The following is a 23,903-nucleotide window of genomic DNA, read 5'->3' as shown; positions in this document are numbered from 1 at the left end:
ACTTTTTAGTTAAATACATCAGTGCTAGCAACAGCAAGAGGCCTGAACTGTAATCTTAATAAATGTGGCACAAGGGATGTTCCAGGTAGAAGTAAAACCATGGGAGCTCTTGTCTGTGTAATAAAGGCACTCAGCAGATGCACAAGCTTTAATTGCCATCCAAAGCTCCCAATCTTGCCAAACAATGAAGAGAGTGATAAGTTCTATTGATTTCCACCTGGGCAAACAAATCACATCCTAGTGCTCATCAGTCTGATGTGTATCTTCATTCCCTGTCACTGCTGTGTTCAAGCTAAAGCTGCTTTCATTGGCAGATTTCAGGTGGGATTTTGGCCGAATCTATTACTAGAATTGCAAGGCATTCATGGTAAAAGCTGCCTCACTTACCACAGTGTGCTGTTAGTTTTGGAAAGTCTCCACATCTCCAGGTCCTTTTATAAGGCCTCTCTTTGCTGTAGAGTCCAGTTGCGTCCCAAAAATAAAATGAGCACAGAAGGAGCCTTCTTCTCTCTCTGCTCAAGAGGAGCTGGGCAATGTTTATTTTATATGATGCATGTTTGTTTATGAATGTGGTGTTACTGAGCAGAGGACTAGATCAAAGAAGTGGATTTTGCATTTCACTTTGAAGGAACAGATGTCCACAGTTAGCATGATCTATTTTGGGGGAACCTTCCAAATTTTGTGGGCTAAATGCCATGGTTTTGCCCTGTGGTTGACAGTTTCATTGTTCCAGGGGCACATAGCTGGTGCAGGTCATGATCTTGAAACAGAGACAATGTGAGAAAACTCATGTGGATATAAAGTATAGCAATTTAAGCACAAAACAAAAGGCATTTTGGGAGGAAAAGATTGAGAAGACAGGAGGAGCAGGTAGATTTACCTTTGCAAAGCTATCAAAAAACCAGACTTGCAGCAATTAAGAGTATGTAAATAGCATAATTAGGTAAAACTCAATTTTTATTCAACTACTCAATCTAACACTGTGTGTGAAATGCAGATTAGTGTGCCCGGCAAAGGTAAATGTGTATGAATTCTTTTCTGAAATTAAAAAAAAATACAGTTAGAATTATCAATTCTCATCTATTGAGGAACAGATAATTACTCAAATGCTAATATTCAGGAGATGCAACTTACTAATGCTGGAAATTCCATCATAGAATCAACCAGGTCGGAATCCAGGCCAACCTAGCACCCAACCCTGGCCAATCAACTAGACCATGGCACTAAGTGCCTCATCCAGGCTTTTCTTCAACACCTCCAGGGACAGTGACTCCACCACCTCCCTGGGCAGCACACTCTCTCTGTGAGGAGCCCAGAACTGGACACAGGACTCAAGGTGTGGCCTGACCAGTGCTGAGTACAGGGCAAGAATAACCTCCCTTGTCCTGCTGGCCACACTGTTCCTGATGCAGGCCAGGATGCCATTGGCTCTCTTGGCCACCTGGGCACACTGCTGGCTCATGTTCACCTACTATCTACCAGTACCCCCAGGTCCCTTTCTTCCTGGCTGCTCTCCAGCCACTCTGTCCCCAGCCTGTAGCACTGCTTGGGGTTGTTGTGGCCAAAGCGTAGAACCTTGCACTTGGCCTTGTTAAATCTCATCCCATTGGCCTCTGCCCACCCATCCAGCATGTAGTTCCTCAGGGGCATTGGACACTATATGGTAAAAATAACCAATAGTCAATGGTTCAATAGTAAAAACGTTCAGATGTACTCAACTCTAGCAAAAATATTTCTATATGAAATTGGAAGACATGTGAAAGCACATGGGTTAGGGTTAGGGTTAGGGTTAGGACTGGCTTTCCTTTTGCTCAAGTTTGCATCTTGAGTGGGTTTACTAGGATAACTCCATACTGACAGTAGTGATAGGGTGGAATTGACCTCCATATGTGTGTATGTATATATATATAGTGTGTGTGTGATGAAGTTAACTGATGGCTTAATAAACTAAAAGCAGTACTTGACTAATGTCTAAAAAGTAATAATCTAAGGATAGTATTGTCTAATAAGTTTTATATTCTAAAATTGTCTTTTTGTGACTTACTAGGAAAGAAATGCCTACCATGGATTAATATGGGAATTGAGTAGTTATATCTCCTTCTCATTTTTGTTGTCTTTTTCCTAGAAAGATGTCACTTGATGCAGTAGGAAAAAAATAAATTCCAAATTCAAACAGGCCCTCTTGGAAACAGTGATTTATTTCCTGTTGACTTCAGTAAGCCTATTAAAACAGCCTGTACTGGAAAGCAAACCTTGCCTGTGGACAAGATAGTAGAGATGTAAAGGCTACTATTGGTTTAGATCTGTAGTTGCCAAATTTCACATAGGAAAAATTATGCATTTTGTGTTGGTTGGTTGGTTAGATCCTGGATTCCATCTTGTGCCATTAGAATATTTTTAAATCATGATGTCACTGCTGTGCTACTTTTGCTTATGTGTGTGTGTATATATATATATATCTACCCTTCTAATCAGAAGATGACAGTATGCACAGCAAAAGTCATCTGGTACCTCAAACAGCTGTTAAAATACAACAGTTAATGCTATATGCCCTTATGTTCAGTATTGGATTATAGCCTCTTTTTATACACAGAGCAGGCCTAGTTTGTAACTAAATAGTTCCCAGATGACATTGTCTTGTCATCATCACTGTTTCTGGAGGCATTTTGAAAACTTACTCATGATGTGCTCTACTCTACTTCTGATGTTGCTTTTTCCAAGATGCTTCCCCAAGTCTTCAACTTTCAACTCCTGAAAGAACAGTACCTATAAATGGAAGGGACCCAAACCATTCATTATCTTCTAAAATTTGCCTTTCTGTTGTGAAAAAATGGAAGAAAGAATAGTTTTCCCTCAGCTATTAAAAAAAAAAAGTTACATTAAATTATTTGTAACTGAAAGGAATATAGTTCCATTTCTGCCATTAATGCATCTGTTAAAGTGAGCAGATAACGCTTCAGACCTACCTATCCTGTAAAACTATGACCCTAACTATTATGTACTTATACTCAACTCAGGTCAGGCCTTGAGTACTGTGTCCAGTTCTGGGCTCCTCAGTTCAAGAGAGATGTTGAGGTGCTAGAACCTGTCCAGAGAAGTGCAGCAAAGCTGGTGAGGGGCCTGGAACACAAACCCTATGAGGAGAGGCTGAGGGAGCTGGGGTTGTTTGGTCTTGAGAACAGGAGGATCAGGGGGGACCTCGTTGCTGTCTACAACTCCTGAAGGGAGGTTGTAGCCAGGTGGAGGTTGGTCTCCTCTGCCAGGCAACCAGCAACAGAACAAGGCCACACAGTCTCAAGTTGTGCCAGGGGAGGTCTAGGCTGGATGTTAGGACAAAGTTCCTCACCGAGAGAGTGATTGGCATTGGAATGGGCTGCCCATAGAGGTGGTGGAGTCGCCGTCCCTGGAGGTGTTAAAGAAAAGCCTGGATGAGGCACTTAGTGCCATGGTCTAGTTGATTGGATAGGGCTGGGTGCTAGGTTGAACTGGATGATCTTGGAGGTCTCTTCTAACCTGATTGATTCTGTGATTCTATGATACTTTACCTAGATGCACCACAAAATTTCTTCCGTTCCCCACTTAGTGAGCATATTACCATATGGCATTCTCCAATCCTGTGTGGAATAAAAGTATGAGCATTTTGAAGCTCTTGTCTGTATGTATTTATAGCAGTAAGGAATAGAACTGCCAAAATGCCTGAAATACTCTTTTCTGCTTTCAGAGAAATCAATATGAAAGCTATCTCCTTTCATGGCTGATCTTGTCTTTGCAGTTATCTTGTGAAAAGCATAACTGATTCTCTTCACTTGATTTCACAAACTCATTTCTAATAGAACTGAATTTATGTGGTCAGCAAAGCTATTGGCAAGCATATTCACTATGTGAACTGACTTCTCCTGGCAGTTTAAGACAACATTCATGCTTTTCCAATAATGTGACTGGCAGTGTTTTTGTGTCGACCAAAGAATAAAGCAGCTGGATTTCCACAAAATATTAAGTTGCTATTAAATGTACAAGGACAGAGATTTTGAAATATCAACAGATGAGAAAGAAGTGTGAGCACTGGTGCAGAATATCTGCACCACATAGTAATTTAACAGGTCATTGCAAGTCCTCAGGATTTCAGGGGGAAAAATTACTGTAACCATCAGTTTCAAGACAGCACAAGAAAAGGTTAATGAGATCTCCTGTTGGTCTAACTAGACATAGTTCCCTGCAGCTGAATACAGGCACCTGATTGCCATGGGAGTGTATGGAACTGGCCCATTTTTGGGTAGAATTTCTGCTAATCAGGTGAAAAGATAGGAGGGTTTGTGCTATGTCTAGAAGGTAATTCAGTTTCATTTACCTTTTCCCTCTTTTTGTTTGGAATATGCTGAGGTGGAAGTCTTCATTCTGAGTTGTGCTGATCTGTGGGAGAATTAAGATGGACACTGCGAAACCTGAGCACTGGGCTAGCAGCAACTTGATGAAGGTCAACATAGACAACTGCAGAGATTTGCAAATGGGTGGATCTGCACAAAATAGGAACCACTGACCAGGAGCTCTACTGAAAAGGATCTGAGTGTTAATGTGGGCTCCAGGTTTACCTGTCCAAATATGCAATAGTATATTGGCTGCGATAGGAAGGTCATGGCTAATAAACTAAGAGAAATTACTGTGTCTCTCTACTTGACACTGGTGAGGCCGTATCTGGAATACTGTGTCTGGTTCAGAGAGAGATGTACAAACTGGAGATTGCCCTGCAGAGGACTACCAAGGTAATTAGAGGTCTGAAGCACCGTGGCATGGAAGAAGAGTTTTAAAGAGATAGGCTGTTTTGGTCTGGGAAAGAGAAGGCTAAGAAGGAGATAATGGCAACCTATGAGTACTTGAAAGGCAGTTACAAACACAGTAGAGACAAATTCTTCTCAGTAGATGCAGAGGATAAATCAGGCAGAAGCTGAGCATTGAGAAGTGCTGCCTCTGGTCCCTGTTGTGTGTGATTGCAGGGAAATTGTGGGGAGTAGAGTTCTGACCTATACCTTAACTGCTCTATTTCTCTATTCTTTTTTACTGAGTTAGTCATCCAGGAACATTTTGGTTAAGTGATAAGGAACAGCACAAGTTCAAATGGAACAAACTGAACACCCACTGCCTCTTCAAGCCTTCCAGGTGGTGTCATTCCCTGTGTACTATCTGCTTCCTGTGGAAGCAACTATCCATTGCTCCCCTATGGCAAACAGATACTGGACTTATCCTCTGAAGAAGAATAGATCTTTTCACATGTATTTTGTGATGGATTACAGCAAGAGTTATTGCCACCAGTCTTGGACACATTAGTGCTGAAGCTCATCTGTGTATCTTTTTATGTTTTCTAGCTTCTTAACTGTCACTCAGGACAGCATATTAATAAACCTAGTAAAAAAACCCACACCTATTTGAAATCCTTCACTTTCTTAGCTTGACTTGTGATGTATTAATCTGTCAGTTTGTCTCTTGCACTAATACTGAGTGCCAAAGAAGCTGGCAAAAGAACTGCTTGCCCTTTGCAAGCAGTACATATATATACATACACAGATGTGTGTATCTCTACCTCGATATTCTCTTTCATGTAGATACAAAATCTAATTCCACTTTAACAAGTTTCATGTAAATATACAGTTTCATAGTTGTATTTTTAAGTTATTGACCAAGTCTACACCAAAAATGTAATGAGTGTGTATACAAATCAAGGCAAAAGATGCCTAAGTGATAAGAAAGGAATTAATTATCAGGCAGATGGCTCCTGGAAGGAATGGAAAATTAAAACTAAGAAAAGCAAGAGATGCTACAACCAAATGTCACTGCATCCTACTGCTGAGCTTGTGAGGGCTTTTCAGGCAATGAAAGGGAAGGACAGCCTGCCACACCTGCGGGGTGCTGCCAACCGGTCAGTTGGCTCCGTGGAAAAGGGAAATGGAGATTCAGGATAAGCATTAACATGCAACTGCAGTTACACTGCAACGGGCCTGGGTCCTTTAGAAAATATTAACCTGCATCAATCAGCATTTTTAAGCTTTTGATTTTCTAGGGAATAAAGGTGGAAGACTTGCAGGGGAGCAAAAAGCCCAGCATGTGCATCTTTACTCTTATATCAATGCATCCCAGTTTAGCAGCCATGATTTAGCAAACCTTATCTCACTCTTCCCTCCCGGCATCTGGTTTGGGATTTGTGAGGCTCACTGAATAGTGTGAGTGGCATGAGACATCCTCCCTCATACTGCTGGAGCTGATGCTTTCTTGCCAAGCTGATAAAGTATCATACTTCATTAAAAATGCTGTCTGACAGCAGGAAAAGTCTTGCTGTGTAATATTCCCGTGGCAGCTACAAGAAGAATAATTTACAAAGCACTTATCCTATCCTTGTCTCCTCTTTCTGTCCTGGCTGGCATAGTATTTCTGGGAAGTATGTCCATCAGGGAAACAAATTATGCCTTTCCACTATTTTCTGTAAGGGATATGTCAACTATTGTAATTCAGCATAAATTTCCACAGAATGCTAATCTCGTTTTTCAGTCACAGCCACCTGAACCTGTGGTGCCTAGCCTTTTTTATTTTTTAATTCAACAAGTGACAAAGAAAGGGAAGCTGAAGTGAATGGGAGGCATGACACAGGTGAGGAGATAGGAGCATGGGAGGTGAATAGTCCTGCAGCTCTCTCTCCAGTGATCTGTTTGCTCAGCCAACTGAATCCAAAAGTTGATCCTGGCTGGACTACTGCAGTCTATTGTGACAAAACATGTGGGAGGACTATAAATGTGAGGAATGCCCTGCTCTTTAGTGTGTTGTCCAGGCTCCTTGGTGCCATGTGTCATGGCAACAATGCTGGCAAAGCTGACTTTTAAAGAATCTGCCTTTGACAGCTTTGTCTCCCAACAACTGTGTAGCCGTCAGCTCATGGGAATTCCTTCTTCTCTGGAGGCTGCAAAATACCAGCTGAGAAAACACCCAGTTCATTATCCCATAGCAGACAAAACAAATATTGTATTTCCTCTTAACCAGCTATACATAGAATTCATCTGACCCTGGTAAGACTCCCTGGGATAGCTTGGGTTCAGCTCAGGCAAGGGAAAATGCTGCTCCCCAAAAGCCTGGCAGATGCACTGTTGATTTACACCATCCAGAAGAGGTAGGTCTCCTCTTCCAGGAGTGATCTGTTACCCAAAGAATAGATGGCAAGCTAAATCTGTTCAGCATTTGGAAAATTCAAAACCATGTCAGAGTTTGTGCACACAATAGAGGAGAAGTTAAGGCGTTGGTATAGCATCTTTACCTCCTCTAAATGAGGAGCCCAGACAATTATGTAGTAAAAATACTGCTTCACAGAGTCATTGTGGAGTTTTGTATTCACAGTGCTTGAGCAGAAATTGAAAACTTTGGTGAACTGTCTGGGTAAAGTAATTTTGAGTCACTGTTTGTGTATCTAAAGCATAATTAAAATAACATCTTTTCTCTTCTTTGGCTGTGCGTAAGACCTGATCTTGTACCTTCACTAAGAGATTAATTCACTGATTTTAATCACAGCTTTTCCTGCAGAGCAGTGTTTCCCTCTGTTATTAATAGCATTTGGCTGTGCACTAGTTGCAGTTTTCTACTGAGCTGAAGAAATCATTTAAACCTGTATTCCTTTTAAAAAGTGAAGCTCAGTGTCTCTCCGTCTTTCTGGAACAGATTCGCATTGCTGCAGCAGGACATGGGGGTGACTGAATGGCTTAGCTGCTATCTTGTCCTGGCTTTTGACTGTCTTGAGTCTCAAGTATCAGAAGTATCATGTCATTAATAGTGTGAGAGATGTCCATTAATGCTTTAGAGACAGTGGTGGTGTTCTAGCATCTGTAAGTGATAACAAACTGTGCACTAGCATCTAACATGCCCGAGCAGTCAGCCTGTGTGGTATGTATTTGTATCTGGCCGCGATCCAATTTGCCTTTTGTCACGGTCACACAAACTGTTCAACAGCAGTGACCAGCTGTGACCTTCAGTCACCTAGCGGTGCACATAAAAGTTGCACATTTGTTACTGGGGCTGTCAAACTCATCATTACATAGCTGTTCTCACTAAAACGGTAATTTTCAATGTAAAAAGTATAATGGAATCATAGACCTGGAAGGGACTTGTCATCCATCCTTCTTCCTCGGATCTGGCTTTCTGCTGCTAGCAGCTATTTCTTTAACAGCTTCTTTGAAACACCTGGTGTAGAGGCTGTGCATTCTTTCCAGGCAATCTTTTTCTCTGCTTCATATTGTTAACGTTTTCCATACTTCTCCTCACAATAACTGAAATCCATTGCTTGCCTTCTACCTGGTGGAAGTTACTCCCTTCATCTTTGTGGTAGTTTTTTTCCATAGCTGCAGGCTGTTCTCAAGTCATGGCTGTTAAAACAGAACACAACCACTGGAATCTTAACAATACACTGCTACTGATTTTGTTAAATACATACACTCTGCGTATCAAAACATTATCTGTCATAACTTTTAAACTGCAACTCCTCTTTCTCCTGAAAGCTAATGTGCTATTCACATATGCATCTTCAAATACATTTTGCAAAGCAATTTTCTTCTTGCTGTCACTGCCAGCAGACGACTCCGTGTAGTGTCAGTCATAAAACACCTGGATTGGCATGCTTTTGTATGTGAAGCATTTTCTCCTTTCTACAGCTTTCTGTGATACTGCTTCAGTGGTCTACAGTCCATCTGCTGTTACAAGCATAAGTTTTCATCCTTCTGCAGGAATTCTGGAGTGTGACACAGCTTTTTTTTCTTTGACAAAGGACAGCTTTGCTCTTTTACACTAGTTCCTCCAGCAGGAAAAGACAACAGGATATAGAGCAAAGTAGACAATAAACACTGTGTCAATGACTGTAGCTGATCCACTTTGTGTTAATGCATATGATGAATTTTAACATCACTCCCACAGGACCGTGTGAACACATTCTACTATGTAATGTTAATTTGTGAGTAAGCTGGTATGTTTTTTAATCCTGTTATAAATATGCACAGTTTCACTCTGGGTGCATTTGTTCCTAGATGATTAATGATGCCTTTCTCTTCAACGTAAATAATAGAACAAGCACAATCAGCAAACAAATCTTCACTCATATTTAAACAGCACTTATGGAAATACAGATGACTTTTTCTACTGTAGTCATTACTTCTGCAATCTCGTCTAAATAGCTAATGTTTCCTGTTTCCCAAACACATTGTATTTGTAGCATACCACTGTCTCATACCACTTCACCTCATAAAGAGATCCTACTTCCTCCAGTGTTGTCTCTGATAATGCAGAATGATTATTGAGAAGCTGTCAGAAAGGATACCTGGTCAACTCCCCGGGAGCAGCTGTGGCCACCTAAGGTCAGCCTGGGCTGGTGACAATGCCTCTGGGGCAAACCTCACTGCCCTAGTGTATCACGTGCATACAAGATGACTGTGTGGCGTCACCTCATTTATCATATTTCTGTAATCTCAGACCTAAAACCTGCTACCACTTATAAATTCACAAGGTATTTATGTATGTAAGAAAAAAAAAATCTTTATTAACTAGAACTTTCTGATCCACTGGCTGTAAGAACAACTATTTTCAAGTCTTTTTCAGATAGGAACCCCAGCAACTTTTTTAAATTACAGAAGGACAATAGCACTTTTCCCTTTGGTTTAGAAATCATCTTAACAAAAAGCAAACTAAAGTGTGCCGATGGCCATGTCCCAAATCTGTGAAGAGTAAAACCGGGTTGCAATGGCTGTGGAAGGACCACACAGTATACCAGAGATAGTGTAATTCCATTTGTAGTGGTTTCTGTGAACTTGAAATGTTGTATATGATAGCAGCTCTGCCCATTAATTTAAGGAGAACAGTATTTGCACATTATTTGGTGAATGACAGCTGTTCAAATAACTGTGCCTATGCATGTTGAGTACAGTCAGACATTACAGGGTGTTTGGAGAACATATGAGAAGTGCAGATGAAAATCTAGTCAGATGCCATTTTGGAACTACACTTTGCTGTTTGAGCTGTGCAGTAACTATATTCTCAGATGCTGAACATCTGCTGATGTCCATGATAGCATAGCAAAGGCAGCTGCACGGATTCTGTCTGGGCACCAAAGGTGAAACAAGGAGCTGCTGCTGGTAGGGTCCCCCTGTAACCAGAGTGGTGCCCAAAAGAGCCTTGCCAGTAAAGGAGGAGGTGGAAGGAAAAAAATCATTTCTCTCTCTTCTTATCTGCACCAGTGAGGAGACATCTCAGATGGATTTGGGAGAGCAGAAGGAGGAGCAGTACAACCTGGGCCTGGTGCTGTGGATGTTACCCATGGTGCTGATGCCCAAAGCTTCATTCACCTTCTGCCTGGAAGTCAGAGGTGTGCACTGGGAAGGCATAGCTCTTGCCTCACATCAGGATAAAAGCTGGGGAGAATTAAGGAAAGAGAAGTAAGACTGGAAAATGCTAGCTGTTTCAGTCCCTGAGCAAAATGCTGGCATCCCTTCTACCCTACAAAGGTGAGAACTTTGACCGCATAAAGGAGTGGAAAAAAGCACATGCGCTGCTGACGAGAGGTCATGAGAAAGCCATGATAAAGGATTAGGAAGGGCTGGGTTTCCTTCGTTTGGATTTGTATTTGGAGCTGTCTTTGTCATAGATGATTCCTTTGGCCGCAGGGATAAGCCACCCGGCCTCTTGATCCACTGCGGGGATGCAGCAGGCAAACCAATTGCAAGAGCAAGCAGTTCATCTTTAACAAACGCAGAAAGACACTGATGCCGGTGCCTGGATTCAGTCAGTACGGTTACGTGTTTACACCCAACTACTGTGAAATTCCTATGTGAAAGCACCCTGCCCCGCAGTCCACGTTGTGGTACTGGAGCCGCGCATCAGACACACACTGCTCCAACACTGCTCGGGCTGCGGGCACGGGCTGAAGCCCCACCGTCTCTCCCAGGCTGAGCCGAGCTGTACCGCCCCAAGGGCATCAGCCCAGCCCGGGGGCTCGGCCTAGCCCCTCGGGGCTGAGCGAGTGACGCCGCCGCTCCCGCCCGCCGCACAGGTAAGCGGCACCCTACGGGGGGTGGCCAATGGCGCGGTCCGGCCACGGCCGCCAGCCAATAGGAGCGCGCTCGGCTGCGGCCCCATAGAAATGTGCCTGGTGGGGAGCCAATGGGGCGCGGCCGGGCCGCGGGCGGTGCTTTATCAGCTGCCGGGGCCGGCCACGGCGGTCGCGGCCGCCTGTCCTTCTGCTTCTCCCTTCCTGGAGCTCCGGCACCCCCACTGCACAGCATGGCCGGGCTGGGCGGCGGTCCCGCCGCCTTCGGGCGCTGCACGCACGCCGTGGTGCGAGCGCTGCCCGAGTCGCTGTGCCGGCAAGCGCTGCGCAGCGTGGCGGGCCCCGAGGTGGACTTCGCCCGCGCGGAGCGCGAACATCAGCTGTATGTGGGTGTACTGCGGGGCAAGCTGGGGCTGCAGGTGCTGGAGCTGCCGGCCGACGAGAGCCTCCCCGACTGTGTCTTCGTGGAGGATGTGGCCGTAGTCTGCGAGGAAACGGCGCTCCTCACCCGCCCGGGCGCGCCCAGCCGCAGAAAGGAGGTATGGTATGGTAGAGGCCGGGCCGGGGGTAACAATGTCCCCGCCGTGAAAAGGCGCTCGGGGCAGTTGCTCCCCTTGGGCGTGTCTCCGGGCCCGCCCCGGAGCCTCGGCGGGTGTGTAGGGCGGGGGTGGCGGTGCGGCAGCGGGGATCGATTAGGGAACATCTTTCCCCGGGGAAACCGGCACGGCGGGGGCCAGGCAGTGGCTTTACCCGGCCTCCAGCTGCCATCCTGGCGGTTCCGCTGGTAGCGCCCAGTGCCGCCGAGCTGGCTACGCCGGGGTTTTATGGAAGAGCGATGTTCACCTGCTCCTGAAGACAAGTGAACGGTGTAAACTATGACCTTTCCGGAGTTCCCACACCCCGCCAACTCGTGCAGCTCTGTTCTGCAGGGTGGGTCGTTGGTCGGTTGTGCAGGTTTGTGTCCATGCTGCAGCACTACTCAATCCGAACGCTCTTTCCAGTGCATGCTCAACTTGAGCTCTGCTCCCGGCAACACGTTAGCGGTATCTATGGTGTACTCACTAGCCCGTGTGCAGGAGGTGCTGTGTGCTTTTTGTACGCTTTGTGTCAGCCTGAATGCCCTTGAACCTGATGTTGCCTGCCCTGTGCAGCCACTGCCACTGCAGGCCCTTGGGTGGGTGGACATGATGGGGATGTAAGTAGTCTCGTTGGAGATAGGTGTGAGTGAAACCGTGACAGAAGCATTACTTAAGTAATTACTTAAGAGTTTTTAAACGTATTCAACCCATTCATAAACTCAGGCAGTGCATGCTTTGGAGTGCCACATGGTTATTTCCTCAATGAGAGGTGAGTAGCAACTGAAGAAACCTTACCTTGTTTGAAGCTGCAAAGCTGTTGCACTAGCAGCCTGCCTGTTTTGTAAGCACGTTTTAATGTAACCCTTTTCTTGTATCTCCTAGTTAACCATCATCTTGGTGGTACCACAGCTCATCTTGTGATCCTCAGGCATGTACTATTGTGCCTGTGGGACAGGGTAGGGCCACTGGCTTGTGGCATAGTGGTAGCTGCTCTTGGCTATTGAATGCAATGGATGAGTGTCTGTACTTGGTGTATTTGCCTTCTTTTACCCATTAACAAAGTTTATTTGAATGCTGCCCAGACTAGCAGTCTGAGATACTGCACACATCTTGTACACTTGTAATTTCTTATATGTACTCATGTGTATTTACTCTTTGAAACATGTCTGAATGCTTATATAGTTGACAGCATCAGAGTAAGGTGTTAGCCAAATACTATTCTCGCTGGTCCTTCCCACCACTCACTGATGGGTAGCCATGTGATTCTTGCCACCATTTGCATGATTTCACCTTTAAGAGAGCAGATATACTTTCCGTGGGTGACTTGAGCAGAATCATGAGTCAAGAGGTGAAAAGAAGCTTTGAAGCATAATTTGAACATGATTAGTTTTCTTGAATGATGGAGCAGTCCTTCCCCTGAGTTTTCTGTGAAGTAAAGAAAAAGGAATCCAACAAATATCCTCTTAAAGCTGTAACAGTATGTGACACTGCGGTGTAGTGCTTGTCTGAGCATATAACTCAAAACCATTTACAATTCTTCCCAAGAACAGCATTACAGCACTGCCTTTCAGACACAGGGAGAAGATGCTTGTTTCTGTGGGCACTTGTCTTGGCAAACATGTGTGATAACCTTGTTTTCATTAAGAGTCTTGCAAGAAGCAGCAGTGTTTCTAGCAGTTTCATGGCTTGGTGTGTTCTACTGCAGATAGAACTTCTCTGTTCTTGTTGCCTCCAGCCCCGGCTTTGGAGGTACCAGGAACAAGTGCTCAGGCATTGAGGTCTGCAGCCACCTCTAACTGAGGGAGCTCAGTGCCTATTTCTGCACCTCCTGCTCATCCTAATGGGTGGCTGTTGTCAGCCTCCCAATGTCTTTTTTTGAGATTTACATTCAGCTTGAGGTCCAGACTCCTGTTAAGAAGGACCTTATCAGGCTGAAGGAAAGGAACAGTGACAGGTGTGGAGTCCTGCCCCAGGAAGGTCCCTCAGTGGGTGTGGCACAGCTGTGCAATGTGTCCCTCCAGTAAAGATGGCCAAGAGGCTCCTGGGCTGTACGAACATGAACAGAACCAGTAGACTGAGGGAAGTGATTATCCTTTATTTGGCACTTGCAGACTCTGTCTTACCAAGAACATGGAGCCAGTTGTGTGGCAGCAGGGCAAGAGACAAGAGATGCAGATTGAAGCAGGAAGTTTTAATGGGTTATAAAGAGAAGGCTTTTCAATCTGGACAGCCACACAGCAGAACGAGGGTAATGTGGTCTGTTCTTTACAGTTGGACTTGCTTCAAGGAAGAGGTTGGCCTAGAAATATCCCAAGATCTCTTTCAGCCTGACTTATTCAGTGAGCATAAAACCCATTCTGTACATGGAGTTGGGTATTTGTCAGCTGAATTGCCATGGAATCTTCGCTGTTGAGACGGTGGGTAGTCAATAAATCTGGATTGTTCCTGGTCTGATGGATCCACTGCTAGAAAATCATATGTGTGAAGCCCTGTGAAACCAGCTGCTTCATGTTGCCTCTGAAAGACTCTACTCCTATCTTGGCTAGCTTGGTCAGCTTGCTATGAAAGTGAACCAAGACTGTTATGAGTTGTCACTTGTACAGTCAGCTGAGTCACAGAGGTCAAGAAGGTGGGTGCAGTCTGCATATAACACTGGTTTCTCAACGTGTGATCTCTTTCTCATTTTGTAATGTAAGTGCAAACCAATGAATATTTTAGTGGTTCAGTTGACATACGCTTGGCTTGACCCACTTTTAACATGAAGTCCAACTCCTGAGCGTGCACTCCTGACCTGAACCTCCCTGTAAGGCAGAACTCAGCCAGACTTGCCTTGCTGATCTCTTAACTGTTTAACAGACTCCTGCATAGAGTAGGGTGAGTGAAACAGGGTTATAGGATACAATTTCTGCAGAGAATTAGTAGAGGGAGGACTTGGGTCCAGAAAAAATCTACCAAGAGACGTGGTATGTTGAGCTTTGAAGCCTGATTAGACCAGTGAAAGTTCCTGGGGCTGTCAAGGAGCATCTAAAAGAACAAACTGGTTGAATAAGCAGTTGGGGCAGTGCTGTTTCAGGTGCATTACCCTTCCTGATAAACTGTCTGCCAGATGCATGAACTGAACAGCACTGCCTCCATCTCCCTTGTTTCATGCTACTGAAAAGTCATAATGCAGTATTCAAGAACTGATGTAGCATGTTCTTTCAGTGACTAGACTCTTCATTAAGAAGGCTTGTTGTCAGTTATTATAACACTGTATGCAGCAGGCAAATTTCTGTAGCACTCATTGATTGAACTTTCAGGCTTTTTAGATACTATTATTTGCCCCCCCCAGCACCATGGAATTCTTTATTGGTTGTCTGCCTGGGAAAAACAAACAAAAACCCTGAACAACCAAAGAAAAACCCACCCAAACAAACCCAAAACACAACTCCCCATCCCAAATTCTGGGGCTGTGTCTATTCTTGCTTCAAGTTATTGTAGGGAGAAAAAAGGAGTTGAATTAAATTTGGTTGTGATCAGCCAGTACCGGGAAAGAGCCCAGTATTTTTTTAGTGAAATAGAAAAATTAGCCATGCATTTAATGATTTCTTTGCAAGAGTCGAACTTATTTCAAGGCATTATGTTTCTGTATTATCAATCTCTGAACTTGATTTTAAAATTCAGTTTCAGGGAAGTTTTGGGTTTAGCAGACATGTAGGGGCCTTTAAGATAAGCCAGGGGTGGATTGCTAATGCGAATAAGCTGGTGTTTTGTTTAGCTGTGTGCAGTCACCAGTGTGCTTGATGTTCAAGCTGAGTAACTCCAATGGGAATGTTGTGATCACTGATCAGACTGCCAGTTCCAGCACCTTTTGTTCCAGCAGCATGTTCTCAAATGTTTATTCCTCTAGTATAAACTTCATGTCACCTTGTGAATACAACAGAGCTAGTTGCTGAGAAAAGCTCTCATCAGCACATTGCTCTTACTGCCTGAGTTGTGCTTGGGATATCACAAACCAGCATTTTCACCGTTTCTGGGCTTATGTAGACAGATGGAAACCCAAAAGCTCAGCAAAATGCACCCACAGTGACCTGTACTCCTCTCAACTGCTGCACTGGGGAGGGAGAATAGCTTGGTGCTTGGAAAGCTTTAGGAGCTGCTGCAGAACAGTTTGCTCTGGTTCCTTCCTTAGTTATCAGAGCAAACCTCCACCCAGAAGTATAATTTCACATTCTTTCAAGACCCATAGCAATCAATGTGTGGTACTGCATTCCTAGGCTGCAGGAAGACAGTCGTTCAGCGAAGGAGAAGATTTGTCAAGCACTGGAGAAGCATCCTCACTGTCTTTTCAGTATCTGTAGATATGTCTTCCCATGTCTGCTTTGTGTGTGGCAGAGCTTTGTCAACAGCTGTGCTGGGCCAGGTAACCTACTGAAACACCCTCACCTACTCAGCTGCCACCCCTCTCTCCCACACTGTACAGCTTCTGCACAGCTATATGTGAACTAGAGCTTGCACTATGTGCTGAGCCACAGCACCAGCTGCAGCTTACTGCTTGTAGGAATGATTCTCAGGCTGATTGGTGGAAGCTTCTGGAAAAATAGAAGGCCAAAAGAATTCAGTGAGTTGTGTATGCATTGTGTAGGCCTGGGTAATACTACATAGTTGCTGCTAAAAGCTAGCCACTTCCTTGGACTCCCTCTGTAGAGCCTAGGTAGTTCTGTAGCATAATGATGTCTATATTGCAAAGCAATAGAAAAGCTAGGCTTAGGAGAAGCAAATTCAAGGCTTTCCTGGCTCTTGAGCTTATTTAGGTTATGGGGGTTTTATTGTGCATGCTAGTACAAAAGAACCTGTATTTGCTGAATAGTCACTTAAACCACCATCTCTACACAGCTTGTGGAGATCTGTCTCGTTTCCATGGGGGATTAGTTCTTGCTGAACACTAGAAATGCAAGAGATTAAACATTTTATTACCGCTTCAAATAATTCATCTCTCTTGAAACTGTCATAATAAACCATTCAGGTCTTGTACATTTGTGCTGACCCCTTTGCATGTACTTTACACTTCATGTTACAGACTGACATGTGATGAAAATTAGGAATGGCAGCAGGTACACTTCCACCTTGTTAGATCTTTTTCATTGAGCACCTTTCCCGTTTTGCACTGAGCCATACATGTGCTCCTTTAGTCTATCCTCTGAGCCATATATGTGCTTCTTTAGTCTATCCTTTTCCACTAACTTCTCAGTCTAACCTCAAAACTAGAGTGAGAGTGTGCAAGATAATGTCAGAATGCTTTCAGTTATACTGAAAGCAAGTGGGAAAGAACCAGTCAGACTTAAGGAGTACACCAGAGTTTTAGCATGTGTTTCGATTGCCTTTTGCAGAGCATCTAATAGGGAGAACCAAATGCAATGATCTTCTATTAAGTGAGTGTGTGTCACCTGGAGGCTTTCTCCAGGAGCAAAGGGGTGATGCCCGTCATGGGGTTTGTAAAGCAGGAAAGTAATTCTCTTTGGAATCTGCATCAGTGTTTTCTTTATATTTTCATTAGCTTTCACTTTCAGTGTCTTTGTATTAACATACAGAATAACTAAAAAGCATCCAATGGAGGGGAAAAAGCTCCCTGAAGTGTTGAGCAGTTTAAAAACCAATTCTTTCAGTGGTGTCATGTAGACCTCTATCAGATACCTATAGAGTGGTACTTGGGAGGCATGAGAAGGAACATTTTTAGCCTCCTGAGGTAGTTTGATTTGTTTCTGTGGCTCTGCCTCTTCCGTCTGCTTTGCAGTTTGAGTGTTGTCTCCTGTTCCAAGTAGGTGATTCTTTGGTCTTAAAGTTCATTGCTAATACAGGTCTGATCCTACATCAATAGGGCTGGCACTTGGGCAAATTTGCTGTGCCGAACACTGCTTGTTTTGTTTTGCTTTGTTTCAATTTAGTTTCTTTGGTCACAGATCTAGTGAAAATACTAGGATGTAGCTTCTAGTCAGAGAAATGTAAGTGGACTGTATTCATTGCAATTGGTTTCTATCTATAGAACTGTAATACAATCTTTAAGGACAGTCTCTTAGGTTTTATGCTTTTCTAGCAGAGGCAGTATTTGTTATTAAATTGCAATGTCAAGTTTCTCAGTAATATCCAAGCTGCTGACCAGACCCTAAATTAACTGCCTAGGTTTTAATCTTCTGTGGACACTGATGATTGTGCAATCTTGATGTCAGCTTTTGTACTTTGTTAATCACTTTTATCTGTGATATATAGCCCTTATCATTTACACTGAATCATAAGCTCACTATGTGCTTAAAGGTTCCAAATACTGTAAGCATTTTCTCAAGTTAAGAGCCTTTTCTACTACTCAGACCTAGACATATAGCTTGGAGATGCCCTATTCCTTCCTCAAGAGGTTTCTGCCCAGATTTTACATTCAACCTAAATTTCTTTGGAACTGCCCCCATTTAAAAGCATTGCAAAAAAAACCCAAATTGCCATAGTCACTGCTGGACTTGTTGGTTTGGAAGTCAAAAGCTGGTTTATAACATACTCAGTGTATGTTGCCTGATATTATTTTGGTTTGGTTTTTGTTTGTTGGGTTTGTGTTACTGTTAATCACTTTGTGCAAGAGAGAGGGTTGGTGTGCTGACTGCAATGCTTCCTTGCTCATTGTGAGATCTGACAGCATCTCTGGAGAGTGGTGGAGCAGAGCACGTGATGTAGGAAAGCTCCTGTGTGCTCTCCTACCTGCTGGCCTCAAAGATGCTGTGGTATAGAGAGCAAAGTCCTCAGCTGGCATTTCCCATGCTGCCAGCAATACAGCAGCTGCTCCTAGAACTGTACTGGGACACACATTTCTAGAAGCATTGATCTTCACTTTCTTTCCTTTGTCCCTCACATGTTTCCACTGGCAAATTCACCTCTAGTCCCGTGTCTCAATACCTGGGCTCATCTCTTCCCCTGCCTCCAGACTGGCCTCTCATAGCCCATGTGTACTGGTTCCTTGAGCAGGATCCTCATGTGCCCTGCCCACTATGCTCCTGTGCCGAGCACGGGCTGTAGTGCTGTGGGGTTTTACTGTACCTGCAAGGGAAGAATGGGAGCAGGGAGGACATCACTGGCAGGGCACATCTCTGACAGCACCTCTGCAAGTCAGAATGGTCTGGGCTGGAAGGGACTTCTAGAGGTTGTCCAGTCCATGCTCCCCCTGCAGTGAGCAGGGACATCCCTGCTAGACCAGGTCACCAAGGGCCCCATAAAGCCTCACCTTGACTGCCTTCAGCAAAGGGTCTCAACCACTTCCCTGAGCAAGCTGTTCCAGTGCGCCACCATCCTCACAGTAAAGAACTTGTTCCTAACAACTGATTTAAATTTGCTCTTCTGAAGCTTGAACACATTGCCCCTTGTTCTGTTACTGCAGACCTTTATAAATAGCTTCTCTCCATCCTTCCTGTAGTCCACCCTCAGGTACTGGAAGGCTGCCATTAGGTCCCCCCAGAGCCACCTCCTCTCCAAACTGAACAACCCCAGCTCCCGCAGCCTGTCCTCATCGCAGAGATGCTCCAACCCTCTGATTGTTTTTGTGGCCAACCTCTGAACCTGCTCCATCAGGTCCATGTCCTTCTTATAATGAGGACTCCAGAACTGGACACAGTATTCCAGGTGAGGTCTTACCAGAGCAGAGTAAACTGGCAGAATCACCTCTCTGGATCCGCTGGCCGCACTTCTTTTGATGCAGCCCAGGATATGATTGGCTTTCTGGGCTGCAAGTGTGCACTGTCTGCTCGTGTAAGTCTGGGCTGTGGTTGAAGCTAGGTGCAGTTACTCTTCAGTAACTAGTGCATGACAGGTTCATATAGCAATCTAGCATTTCTTCTGAGCAGCATGATGCCAGGTCTTTTAGCTATGTGGACTTCAGTCATAAAGCACCCTCTCTTGAGACAATATATATAATGCTTGTTTCCAAGTCCTTTACTACACTTGCTAGCAAGAGCCATGCCTCATGGTTTTGCACAATGTTATTTGCCTAGCTAGGTGTATAACCCAGTGGGATAGATATTAATCTTTCATTCCCATTGCCTTTTAGACCTTTGCAAGCCCTTCTGGCAGTTAGCTATTGAAAAGCAGTACTTTCTGCATTCTGGTGCCAAGGTCATTGTGCTTGTCTGTTGTCCTAATGCTGCATTTTGCCAAGCTTCCCCCAGGTCCTGATTATTTTATACAGACCTTCAAATGTTAGATATAAACCAATGTGATTCTCTTGATATTTCAAGAACATGAATTTCAGGTCTGGCTGCAGACAGGCTGTTTCATTGTAGAATATTCTTCTGATGTAGAAACATGAATATGACAGAAGGAAGAACCTCTAGTTGGTTTCTTCCTAAACAACATTTGATTAACAAGGGCCAGTCATGTCCTTAAACTCAGTGCCTTCAGTTGCCCTTCTTGGTCAGGTGGTCAGGGACCACAGTTCTTAAGTGAGCATGACTGGCTGAAGCACTGACTTTATTTTCTTAAATACAATAAACATACAGACTTGCAATTTCTACCAGTATTAGTAGTTATTCTTCCCTTGCTAGTTTCTCTGGAGTGACTCTGGAACAGGTATACTTGGCCTTTGCTGCAGATACATCACAACTCCACTGAGGATGCTGTGGGCAGTGATCATGTAGCGAACTTTAATTTGCAATCCTACACTTAGGCTGAGCACATTGTGGGTTTAGCATTTTAAGTTAGCCCATGCAAGCAGTATCTATGCTTCTGTGTTGTTCCATTTTCAATTTCTTGTCTTTGTCAAAAATCTCCTGGATCAAAAATGTGGACCTGATTATGGAATGTCTGAGTTGAAACAAGTCACCTTTACAAAACCCTTTGGCCATGAACTATCCTGGTACCTACCAGTATCTGTGTAGAAGCCATTGCTTGTGGCAGGCCTGCAGAGGTTGGTAGCTGCAGAGCATGTATTCCTATCAGGAAGGAAATCACTGTCAGTAATTAGTGATCACTAATTGCTGTTTTTAAAAACCCTGTTTGTTTTGCAGGAGTGTTTATCTAATCAGTCAAGTTCATGGAGTAGGAGAGCTTTGTACTTGGTATCAGACCCAGGCAGTCACAGGGCTGGGGTGAAGATAAGGGATGTGCTGATGGCATCAGGGGACAGTGTCTTTTCTTGCTACTGCTTTTGTAGTAGTAGGAAGAAATTTTCTTTCAGGAAAAATTAAATTAAATATTTTATGTCTGAGATAAACCTGAGTCAGGTTTGTGTTCATCCAAGGCCACTAATCATACACAAGTCAGCTGTCCACACTGTAATATGCCATTTTTCTGTCATTTTGAGTCAATAACAAAACCAAACAAGTGTTTCAAAAATAGCTTGTTCAAGACTTGCAGAACTCATTATTATTTCAGTAGAGCTTCAATATTTGGCATTGCCTTTTAAAAAAACAATTGTGATAATTTGTTTCTGGAAGGTTTATGGATGTTAAAAGAACTGACTATCCCCATCTGTCTCTGGATGCTGGATTCTCTGGCAAGATGAAATCATCTGTCTCAGCTGAATCCCAGCTGGCCACTGGAGCAAACTGAAACAAGACTGTCAAGTAATTGGATGCTACTGGTGGTGTTGTGATTGATTCTTGGATTTCTCTTTTTCTAAGGCTTAATGTAAGAGCTATCTGGGAAGCTGAATCCCATACCTCATAGAAAAGGTGATCTTCCAGGGTGAGAATCTTGCTTGTGCGTAACGCGCTTTAGTACAGTTGACATCCTTTGAGTCACAGGCCAGCAACCATGAAGGTGGTTGTTTCCTTGCAAACCCAAGCCAGAAAAGGAAAATTTTTAGAGATGAGGCTAGGGTTGTTTTTTTTTGGCCTGCTATCCAGAAATAGGAAACTCAGTATTTTAAAAATATTTTAAATGTGCATCGGTTAACATCAGGCAATGCCTACCTAAGGGTGAGAGACATTTGCCAGTCTTGCAGGAGTTAATTTTGCAAACAGTGCAAGGGCTTTGGAGAGTTCCACGTACCCAGATAACTGTGTGTGCCTGTCATCAGTGTGCTTTAAATGGTGAAAGCGATGAATCTCAAGTATCTCCTCATGTTATGTGACTGCACAGAGGTGTGGTGTGGCTGTTGCTAGTCACTAGGTACTCTCTGGAGTTCAATGCAGTGGTTCATGGCTCTGTATTACAGAATCACAGAATTAACCAGGTTGGAAGAGACCTCTAGGATGATCAAGTCCAACCTATCACCTAACCCTTCTAATTAACTAAACCATAGCACTAAGTGCCTCATTCAGCCTCCTTTTAAACACCTCCAGGAATGGTGACTCCACCACCTCCCTGGGCAGTGCCAATGGCCAGTCACTCTTTCCGTGATGAATTTATTCCTAATGTCCAGCCTAAACCTGCCCTGGTGCAGTTTGAGACTGTGTCCTCTTATTTTGTCACTGGGTGCCTGAGAGAAGAGGCCAACCCCTGCCTGGCTACAACCTCCCCTCAGGTAGTTTTAGAGAGCAATAAGATCTCACCTGAGCCTTCTCTTCTCCAGGCTGAACAACTCCAGCTCCTTCAGCCATTCCTCACAGGGCTGTGCTCCAGTCCCCTCACCAGCCTTATTGCCCTTCCCTGGACACGTTCAAGCACCTCAACATCTTTCTTAAATGGAGCAGCTCAGAAAGTTCCGATTTGGAACCTTCTGAAGAGTGATAACAAGAGATAAGGTGAGCAGTGCTGTTGAGAGACAAATAGAAACTGTCAGAAAAAGTAGATACTGATGGAGTATTATATGAATGGGATATCTGGTTTTTTTCCAGCAAACACTGAAGTCCCCTGTGAGTTTGCCACCTTTTTTAAGGTGACATGTGGTGACTTCAGCCCTGTGTACCCAAATTTTCAAATATGGTGCTTTCCTGGAGTATAGAGTGTTAGAGAAGGAGGTGATGACACAGAGTTGTGATACTCTTTTTGCACTCCTGGCTGCAGCAGCCAAAAATGTGTGCAGAGTTACTAGAGGAAGTTGTGTAGATACTACTCTGCTGTTGGCTTTACTGATCTTTGTCCAATAATTCCTGATCCTTTTGACCTGAACTGATTTCAAGGAAGGAAAATGAAGAATGAAATGTAGGAAAAAAGTAGTCAGGGCAGAAATTGAGGTGGAAGAGGCGTATTGTGAAAGCCAGTATGAAGAAAAGGAGGAGAAAGGTGACCTGACAGTCTATGCAGAGGAGAGCCTTTGTCAGCACCTATGTAGTATCCAGCACAACACTTCTTCGTTGATGCTGGCAAGATAAACTGTGAAACTTCAATGGTGCCAATCTCTTCTCTATATGACCTTAAAGCAACTGTTTAGTTAATCTTCTCTTGTTCTAGGGTGTGTTATTGTTGTCACAGTAGAATAACCATTTTGCCAGGCCCGAAGAGCTCTGGGCTAGGATAGCCCCTTCAAGCTGAGCATTTACAAAACTCAAATGCTGTGTCTCAAGTGTTGCTGAAAGGCCATTTTCGTGATTGGACTTAAATTGATTGTTCAGCTGAACCTGAAACACTGCATGAGATTCTGGTTACCCATCCTGGAAATGCCCTGTAAGCAGAAAAGGGATGGATGAGGAGACCTTCCTGCAGTGTAGGACTGCTTTTGTGTGAAGTGAGGCTAATTAGATACATGCCTTCAAGTCAGTAACTTTAAGCAGAGGAGAGGAGACATAGGAGGATTCTATGATATCTCAAATGATACAGAGAAAATTAGGAATAGAATCAAACTTGATGAAATCCAGGGAAATAGCCAGGCAGCAAATCGAAGCAAGAGGAAGCACTTCATCATGCAATGCACAACTGAACCATCAGATTTGTTGCCAGGATGTTGCAAAGGGCAAAAGTACAGCTGTGCATAAACTAATGAAAGAGAACCACCAGTAACTGTTTAATGCTTTGATCTGCATGCGATATCTGGCTTTGGAAGTATCACAGTATCACCAAGGTTGGAAGAGACCTCATAGATCATCAAGTCCAACCCTTTACCACAGAGCTCCAGGCTAGACCATGGCACCAAGTGCCACGTCCAATCCTGCCTTGAACAGCTCCAGGGATGGCGACTCCACCACCTCCCTGGGCAGCCCATTCCAGTGTCCAATGACTCTCTCAGTGAAGAACTTTCTCCTCACCTCAAGCCTAAATTTCCCCTGGCACAGCCTGAGGCTGTGTCCTCTCGTTCTGGTGCTGGCCACCTGAGAGAAGAGAGCAACCTCCTCCTGGCCACAACCACCCCTCAGGTAGTTGTAGACAGCAATAAG

At 44.1% G+C, this 23,903-nt stretch overlaps 1 protein-coding gene across 3 annotated transcripts in view; it reads left to right on the top strand.

The window, feature by feature from the left end:
• The first annotated feature begins 10,663 nt into the window (after positions 1–10,663).
• The window catches only part of DDAH1 (dimethylarginine dimethylaminohydrolase 1), a 65,423-nt gene continuing 52,183 nt past the window's right edge, over positions 10,664–23,903 (top strand). The window contains exon 1 of one of the 3 annotated variants that reach the window (XM_064147933.1): positions 10,664–11,598. In XM_064147933.1, the coding sequence (XP_064004003.1) occupies positions 11,173–11,598 (426 nt within the window). In that variant the 5' untranslated portion in view covers positions 10,664–11,172. The remainder of the gene's footprint in view (positions 11,599–23,903) is intronic. The other 2 variants (XM_064147932.1, XM_064147930.1) reach the window with 2 other exon arrangements.

The sequence above is a fragment of the Pogoniulus pusillus genome, chromosome 8 (assembly GCF_015220805.1).
Source record: "Pogoniulus pusillus isolate bPogPus1 chromosome 8, bPogPus1.pri, whole genome shotgun sequence".
Lineage (NCBI taxonomy): Eukaryota > Metazoa > Chordata > Aves > Piciformes > Lybiidae > Pogoniulus > Pogoniulus pusillus.
The sequence above is the reverse complement of the archived record's forward strand: the minus strand, read 5'-3'. Positions and strand labels throughout refer to the sequence as shown.